The sequence below is a fragment of the Oryzias melastigma genome, linkage group LG21 (genome assembly GCF_002922805.2).
Source record: "Oryzias melastigma strain HK-1 linkage group LG21, ASM292280v2, whole genome shotgun sequence".
Lineage (NCBI taxonomy): Eukaryota > Metazoa > Chordata > Actinopteri > Beloniformes > Adrianichthyidae > Oryzias > Oryzias melastigma.
Window position 1 is genome coordinate 20386955 of NC_050532.1, and position 8977 is coordinate 20395931.

General features: G+C 37.9%; 1 protein-coding gene and 1 long non-coding RNA gene across 2 annotated transcripts in view; one reads left to right on the forward strand and one right to left on the reverse strand.

The window, feature by feature from the left end:
* Window positions 1-1896, reverse strand: part of LOC118597923 — a 5195-nt gene extending 3299 nt beyond the window's left edge. Inside the window, exon 1 of the long non-coding RNA XR_004946944.1 lies at window positions 1634-1896. This is a non-coding gene — a long non-coding RNA (uncharacterized LOC118597923). The remainder of the gene's footprint in view (window positions 1-1633) is intronic.
* A 1452-nt stretch (window positions 1897-3348) lies between these two features.
* LOC112155445 (FAST kinase domain-containing protein 5, mitochondrial) lies at window positions 3349-6820 on the forward strand. Its single transcript, XM_024287066.2, has 2 exons — window positions 3349-3582; window positions 4240-6820. The coding sequence occupies exon 2, from the start codon at window positions 4248-4250 to the stop codon at window positions 6633-6635; it is 2388 nt and encodes a 795-aa protein (XP_024142834.1). The 5' UTR covers window positions 3349-3582; window positions 4240-4247; the 3' UTR covers window positions 6636-6820.
* The last annotated feature ends 2157 nt before the right edge of the window (window positions 6821-8977 follow it).

An 8977-nucleotide genomic window follows, 5' to 3' on the forward strand; every position in this document is an offset into this window, starting at 1 on the left:
AGCCTCTCTGGTCAGTGCCGGTACTGCAACGTTTTGTTACTTCCGGGTTGGCCTCACGTTCCGCCTGCGAGTGTTGGGGGTTGGTCAGAACAGGAAAACAGATGGATCGAGTCGTCTACAAGTGGATGCATCAGAATGAAACTGACCAAGGAGCTTGTGTATTTTTGATGTAATAAATAAGCTTTTTCTCAGGTTCTGATTCACGATGATTAGAATAAAAAAAAACAGAATTCTGAACTTAATTTTATGAAAATTTGTCCATCACGAGTAGAAAGCCAGAAACACACGTTAAAAACACTCATTTGGAGTGGGTCTTGAAGGAGGTGCTGCATCTTAGCTTGCACCACGTGACTGTTGTAATCCTGCTTTTATCAATATTAGTAAACATCCGTCCAGAATAGCACTAATGAAACTGGGTTTGGCTTTTTTTTTTAATTGGGCTAACTTCAATTCGAAACCAGGGCATGAACCCCGACTCCTTCAATCACATTCACGCACCCCTCCCCCACGCGCTAACATGGCGCCTGTGCGTCCTCAAATTTAGCGTTTAAATAATAAATATTCTTCTCAAAAGGGAAACACTGCGTCGGCAAGACTGAGATACTAAATAAAAGAAGACAAATATATGTTTTAAAATATATTTTTTAAAAATATTGAAATTAGTCGCTTGAAGTGCGCATATACATATTTATGTGTAGTGGAACCACGCGTGTGATCCGACCTACCGCAAACTTAACCAACAGCCCAAACACAACACGCAGCACGTATTAGCCAGGCGGGCTAGGTCATGTAACGAGCCTATTTGATCCGGGATAAGAGCTGTGTTATTTATTCTAAAGAATTATATAAAAAAATAAGCAAAAAGGACGCCAAAACACACGTTTTATGAGTAAGCTATGAACATGTTTGCTCACTTGTAGGCTATGCGCTCGCGAAGTTATTGGCTGGCTAACCGAAGCTAATAAAAAAACAGTATTGTGAAATATGTTTATGTTCATTCTAAATATATTTTTCCAACCCTAATACCCCCAATTTAGTACAATCTAATCCGCCGTTTTGGCTAATGTGAGCGGTGTAGTTTCCTGCGTTAGCTGCTAATGCTAATGTGTTAGCATTAGCTAAGGCGTGCGGCCTGCGGTAAATCCATGTGCTGCCGCTTTGTTCTGGAATCACTTTTTAACGTACCGCTCTACGCAAACTTCCCCCAAAGGGCGAAATTAAAAAAAAAGCATGGTCGACAGCCTCGACGCGACAGTTTCTGATCATAATTCGCCATTTAAGTGAGTTAACGAACAGATTCAGTGGTGGGAATCACTTCCCCGAGGTGCGGAGTTGGGGTGCAGCACCAACACATGCTTTTCAAATCTCCCTCATCCCACTACCATGGAGGAGAGGTTGCCATGCGCCTCAACAGCGTTTCTTTAAACGTGCCATGTAAATATCCCCTTTAAATGAACGATAACAAGTTTTTATACCCACTAAAATTCCTAATATTTTACTTTGCTGACGCGTGTAACGAAAAGGCTAACAACAGGTTTCTTGCCAATAACGCGCGGAATAAGACACCAGCTTCTAAAAGAAAAAAAAGAAAAGAAAAAAAATCCACCATCTTCACTCACTTGTTCAGACTTACCGTTTACTCGCAGTAATTCTGGGATGTCGGCAGAACTGCGAAGGAAAAAAAAGTAGTCGTAAGGGAACAAAAAGTAGAAAACCATGTGCTACTATTTTGGTTTGCAGCGAGTTTTGAAGCGTAGTAAGATTGCGAAAGTGGCGCGAGTCCACTCTGGGCTAAACCATGTGGTGAATGAAGGGCGGCTCCCAGCCAGAGCAGCTATACCTCAACTTCATTAACATAAATCAGCCACTTCCTCTGTACATTGCAACTGGTAAGTTTACCTGCTTCTATAAAAAAGAAAAATAATATAAATAATAATAACTAATAAATATGAATAGATTAGATAAATGATGCGAAGATAAACACATTTTCTGAATAATTTAGAAAATAAGTTTATTTTAATCAAACTGGGATGAGAATACACATTTTTAATAACAATTTTATTTTTTTTTTTATCAATTTTTAACACTTAATAGTTTTAGTACCTATTTTTCTGTTTCCAATGTTATTTTTAAAATATAAGAGTCAAATAAACTATTCTAATGTTAATTTGATGATCTTTTTGTACATTTTTAACTTACACTTCCTTAAAAAATGATTTCTTATATCGAAATCAGCATATTGTCTTTATTTTATTTGTTTATAAAAAGACAATACAAACCAAATACAAACATTCTTTTGGTCATTTAAGGCTTTAATTCGAACTGAAATCAACCGAATTTATTTATAGGCTTGGATTTAAGGGACTCCAACTTTGAAGCGTAAAAATGCTACAATAGATGTGTATTCTATTAACAAATTAAATTACTTTTTAATTACACAACTATTATAAAATGTGACTCTAAAATAAATAATGTATAAATTACAAGGTGTTTGAGGTGTATGCTTGTATTGAGTTTTTTTTTTCTTCTTTTCAACATTTTTGACAAAATAAAAATGCAAAATATTTTAGCAAAGACCTTTCTTACTTTTTTGTTGTGAATAAATATTGTCAGGTTGCACAAAACAAACATAATTTGTCTTGTTTGTATAAAACTTTTAAAATATTAATTAAAAAATAAATAAGAAAAATAGAAATCCGCGATAAAGAAAATATTTAAGATCAAACGAAAAATCCTGTTTTAAGCAAATATAATTGTTAGATTCTTATGCTGTAGGCTACTGTACAATGTTGCATAATCTTTTTTTCCAAAATTCCATTAAATTTTTTTTGTTGGCCTTTGTATATCTTCACAAGTGACAAAATTCAAAAATGTAATTGAAGTGAATATATTAAAAGGTTAAATTTGGTGTAAAAAAGTAGGTGAAATACTACAAATGGAAGCTATAACTTTACAACAATTTGAATGTCTTATGTGTGTTCTGAAAACGAATTCTTCCCTGTAGAAACAAAATTGCCGCACCATAAACGTCTTATGGAATTGGAAACAACTCAATCCATTCAATAATTAACTCATGACAAACAATGGCGAAACTGTTTACTTTAGACTTTCTCAAACATCACAAATGAAATTGCGTTGATGCAGTTGTAAAAACCTTAAACCAAAAGTATATTATGTTGACTAGGTTTATGCTGATTAAACAATCGGGAAAATACTTTTTTTAATGATGCAAAGATCGCGTTTCTAGTTGGACCTTTTTATTATCCGTAGGTCAAAAGCCCTTAACGGATGCCTGTTGTAACCGGAAGCATCACCCTTTCATAATAAAACGGAATTGCAAAGATATCAAGTTGGAGCAGATTCGTATTGACTTTCTATTTATTCATGTACAATTTTAATGATCAACTATAATATTATAAAGATAATAAATACATTTTTATCTTAAAATAGTTTTACAAAGCTTTTATAGAAAATTGTTATTTTTGTTTTGAAAGGACTCCAGCCAAATTCCGGTGTCATGAGCAACTGAGCGACTTCCATAAGGTTTTAACATTTGCTCGTGTCATTCTTAGACTGCAAAAGGTGAGTTCAACAATATTTAGAAGTTTCTCATTATATTCTTATTAAAGTGTTTTACCTATGACACGCAGCAGCATCGTTTTCACAGAGACATTAAACGAAATTAGGTTTAACCTCTGCTAGCTCATACCAGTGTCATTTAGTTCCTTAACCAGGTCTTAAGCTATGAAACAAATACAAAACTTAAGCTTAAAAAGAAAAAAAAATAGATTTTTTCGCTTGCGATTTTTCACACTTTATTTTCAGGCGTGCTTGCTAAGTAGTTCAAATACAAATATTTGACATCATCACTATGCCAATAAAGGTTTGCAAAAAAACATTTAAAACATCACAAGGATAATTATAACAATATTGATAGACTTTAGGTTGGTAAATTTGAGGAATAGTGGTCAAAAATTGTAAGCAATTTTCAAACCATTTTTTGATAAGTACATACTCTAAAATTAGTTTTTTTCTCAAACGTTGCAGCTCCTATAGACTTTTTTGACAGAAAAAAAAACTTAACAGTTTTTTTAATTATTTTGCCATATTAAAGTTGTGAGCCATGATCACTCATATATTTATATATATCTTTAAATGTTTTAAATATAAAATAATCTGTCCGCTTTTCTCAAAACTGCCCTTTTGTTCTTCAAATTGTTTTTTTCCCCCTCATTTTAGGCTTCCATATGATGGCGGCCCGTGTGCTGTGTCGGCACGGTTGCAGGGTGAGCTCCATCCGTGGGTTTAGAAAGAAATACTCCCAGGCTCAACATGTGAACGTCAAACTAAAAGAGGAGACTGATCATCAGGAGGAGGAGAAAACGTCACGGGAAATTAATTTTCAAGCCCAGTACAGACTTTATTACAATCCTGCATCATATTACGACTCCTCAAGGAACTCTGCAAATTCCCACAGTCAGACAGAGAACCATAAGGAAGAACAAAGTCTCTCTGATGTTTTACCTCCTTTTCGGCAACAGAGCAATCGATATAGTGTGAGTTGCTCACGGCACCTTTCAAGCTCAAACAAACTTCTTGATCTAGCTTTCAATAAATCCACTGACCCGGACAAAACTTCCGTGCTGCAATTTCATAAAAGGACAATATCACCAGATGTTAAAGTAAATCCACGTGCTTTCTTCAAAGTCCGGACAGAATACGCATCCCTGAGTCTTGACCTCACCCAGCGTCCGGATCCGATTGAGTGGGTCGAGGTGCTGCCTGTCCTTCAAAAAGTGTCTTTGTTAAAGGGAAAGATGAAACCGTCCGGCGTGTCCCAGTTTCTGGTGGAACTCAGCAGGTTGGACGTCGACAAGATGCCACTGCTGCGAAGTGACCAGCGCTTTCTGATGCTGCTCCGACATTCTGTGGAGCACCTTCGGCTCTTTTCCCTCCCCGAGCTGCTGGAGGTGCTGCGGTCGTTTGTGTGGCTGGAGATGCCCTCCTCTCATCCCATTTTTGAGACCTACGAGGAGGAGCTGAGCCGGCGGGCCAAGCAGATGACTTTGCAGGAGTTGTTGTTTGCAGCTGACTTGTGGCGCTGCATCGGGAGGCAGGTGCCGCAGTTCTTGGAGCACCTGTATGCTTCAGTCCACCTCCATCTGGGTCAGATCCGAGTCCCTGAACTGGTGCAGCTTTTTTATATAGTAGGTGAAGGGAGATCCTGCCCAAAAGAGTTAGTTCGGCCATTAGAGCATCTTCTTATGCATCATTTGAATCTGTTGCATCCCGAGGAGGTCGGCACGGTCTGCTTAGGCCTTTTCAAATCCCAAACTTCAGTTTCTGAAAGCACGGTGACTCGTATTGTTGACAGGGCTCTGTCTTTGGTGAGTGAGATGAGCGACTTCGGGATCGTGAACGTGCTGAAGTACATGCGCTTCAGCTATCTTTTTCATAAGGCATGGCTGGATGCCATGGCGCAGGAAATTCCCCGTCGGAGTCACAGGATGGGCGTTCAAGGACTGATGCACGTGACATTAACCTGCTCGGCTCTTCATTACCGCAATGATGGAATCCTGTCTGCTGTGGCTGAGAGGATTCCTTCCCTGGCGCCGCACTGCAGGAGCAAAGACTCCTGCAAATTACTTTGGGCTTTTGGCTCTTTGGGGTTTCTCCCAACTCAGAGTCCAAGTTTCTACCCGAGTTTAACAGAAGCCCTGAGGCAGAGGAAAGCCGAGTTTCAGCGGTACCCAGAGCATCTGCTCACAGGTCTACTAGGCTTAGTGTTCATCTCTCAATTCCCAGAGGAGCTGGTTGCATTAGCTTTAAGCCCCGAATTTGTCAACTTAGCATTGAAACGCTCCCAGCTGGAGCTGAAAAAGGACCTGCTGACTTTAGACGGAGCCGTGGCTCTGGAGCTGCCCCAGTGGACCGGCCCCCGATTGAGCTGTGAACTCAGGGAAGAGGTGGCAGAAATGTTGTGGGAGTTTGCACAGTCAGACGTGTGCCAGAAACCTGAAGTAGTTGAGGCAGAATCTGCCCTGCAGGATCTGCTGGGGGGAGAGCAGTTTGTGTGTAAGCGGATGATCCTTCCTCACACTCGCTCCATCGACCTGGAAGTACACCTGGACTCCACTGGACAGCCTCTACCTGTCCACCCACCATGCTCGACACATAAATCCGCTCCCCCCTCTCATCAAGGGTGGGAGAAGCTAAACACAGGAATAACCATCACTGACGATCTCATCGCACAGTTGTGTAATTTAAAAAACCCGGCACGTTCTTCTGCAATCAAGGCTCCATCTCTGCAGAGATTTCTGCCTGATGAAGGTGAAAAAGTGTTCGAGTCCGTGCTGGACTTGACAAGCGGTATCATAGAGAAACCTGTCAAGCCCATCTCAGCTCTCCAGGACTTGAAACGCTCTGTTAAGGTAGCTATCCAGGTTCCGACCCGGAATCACTACTTCACACAGTCGCAGCAGCTGCTCGGCCTTCACGCCATGAAGAGGAGACACCTGAAGATGGCAGGATTCAAGGTGGTGGAGCTGGGCTTTCACGAGTGGTCTCAAATGCTCAGGAAGAGCAGGACGGAGAAGCTGGCGTATCTTCACTGCAAAATCTACGACTGTCTGTAGGAATCCTTCCACTAAAGAAAAAAACAACTTCTGACTGTTGTCAAATCTCCTGTTTTTATAAAAAAAAACATTCATGGTCAAATCGATGACTGTTTGAAATGCTGAACACTTTTGTATTTGTCAAAATGTAAAAATGCAAATTGTACAGACACAAAGATTAAAAAGATTTTCTTGTTTTTGAGTAATTGTGGTTTGAAATCTGCATTGATTTTTGTTTCTGTGGCTTTATTTCATGAAGCCTCAACATCTATTAGTCACAAAAAATTTATATTTTCTAAATCTGAGATATATTTTAAGAGGAAAAGAAGGCATAAAACTTTTTGTTTTAATTTCAACTATGCATTATAAGGAAAATATTGTGACTGTGGCAACATTTACATCTAAAAAACAAACTTATGGCAAGAATTATAGAACAATTTTTATTAAATGTTGCAAGGTGATAAATTTTAAATTGTATGATGTTAACATTTGCAATTTTCCTTTTTACTGAAAAAAAAGAGTTTTGATTAATATTCCGTTGAAAACGAGTTATGACATTGTTATGGAGTGATTTTTGTGCCATTATTCCAAGTGCAACACTCACTGTTTGACCGTAAATGTTTAAAAAAAATTTAAAGAGAATAAAGTGCATTTTTGAAACCTAAAAATGCATTTGAAACTCAAAAATATGCCAAAACAAAAAACAATTTACTCTTAATAACTTGAAAATACGTGTGCAATTGTAACAAAATCACTTGTAACATAGTGGAGCATCGCCTTACAAATGTGCCACAAAAGCTAGCCAATCACAGACATGTCATGAAGGTATATGTCTGTGATTGGCTGGCTTTTGTGGTATAATTATAACGTCTGTTTTGAGCACAGAAGATACATTTTCTTTAGTAAAAATTGTTCTGATTGCACATATTTTCATGTTTCAAGAGTAAAATTGTTTCGATTGCACATACTTTTCTTTTTCAAGTGTAAAATAATTTTTTGAGCACAACATTTTTAACGTTTTTTGCTTAAAAGAGTTTTGTGCTTGGGATAATGGCAAAAAAAAAAAAAATCACTCCATACATTGTTTGGTTTGTCTCCAAGGTCTTAAAGAACTTTTTTTTTTCCTTTTACCTTTTCTAGGATGCAGAATAGAAGCAGTTATACAACAAAAAAAAAATACTTGAATTCATTCACTGAAATGGTCCTGAAAATAAATGCATGTCAGTTAAAAAGCAAAAAGTGTGTGGGCCTCAAGTACAAAGCATTCATCAAGTGGCCTTCATTTGTTACAATTGAAAGAGATTTTGCACCACAGATTGCTGTTACCAAAAAAATTTAAACAAAAACCCTTCAGTCCTTGTGGAGAATCTTATTTGAAACTCTTACAAAGCTGGAACAAATACTGTAATTTGTTTTGTAAAACGAATACAAAACAATTCAGTTTGCTGTAACCTCAATCTATAAAACCTCATGTTAGCGGGTGAAAAACATGTTTGGGATTGCTCATGAGTCCTGAAAATGATGCTGAAACTGTTTCAGTGAGCGGCTGGTCACCGCTCGGCTGACCCTGGGAGATGCATCCTTTCACAGTGGAATAGAGCTGATCTTCTCAGACCCTTTAAGCTGCTGGAAGATGACTTTGATCTGGAGGTTAGGAGTCGGCTCAACTGTAATGTGATTACAGGGATGCTCACAGACCTGTTTTTTGTCTTTTTGTCAATGTCTTTATTTCTTAATACTCCATCTTTCTTGAGCAGGATGAGCAAAACTTATTTCTTGCTGCTCATATCCTTTCGTATTTATGTGGTAATTTGTTTAATCATTTTTTTCTCTGCAAGCGCAGAAGCATCTTCATGTGAAATCCTGTTTTCCCTCTTACTAAGGCACAGGTAAAGCCCCACTGCAGGTGTGGAGTTTTCCTCAAATTTCTCCTTATTTTTTTCTTTCTTTCCTCTTCATAATACATTTGATTATTACATTTTTAATTTAATATCCTAGTTGAAAAAATAATAAAAATAAATAAGATCAATAGACCCAATAAACCAATTTTCTTAAATAAATAAATGTAGGTTTTACAATAAATCTTGTTTCCAAAAGTCTCATTATGTGAAGGATAAAAAGGCAAACTTTAATTTGTCATTTTATTTTACATCCCTTTAATTTTCATAATTAGACACAGATGACGTTCTGATTTTACATTATAGTGTGTATTTGTATAAGTGAGCAGCAGAGTACAGCTCTAAAAAAAAAAAAAAAAAAAAAAATTCAATCAAATCTGAAGGGCTCCCCTCCTATGTGGAAGTCCTTCAGGGTTGATGAAGGTGTTCCCATGGAGGCGGCTCATCTCGCCTCCTTCATCTGGA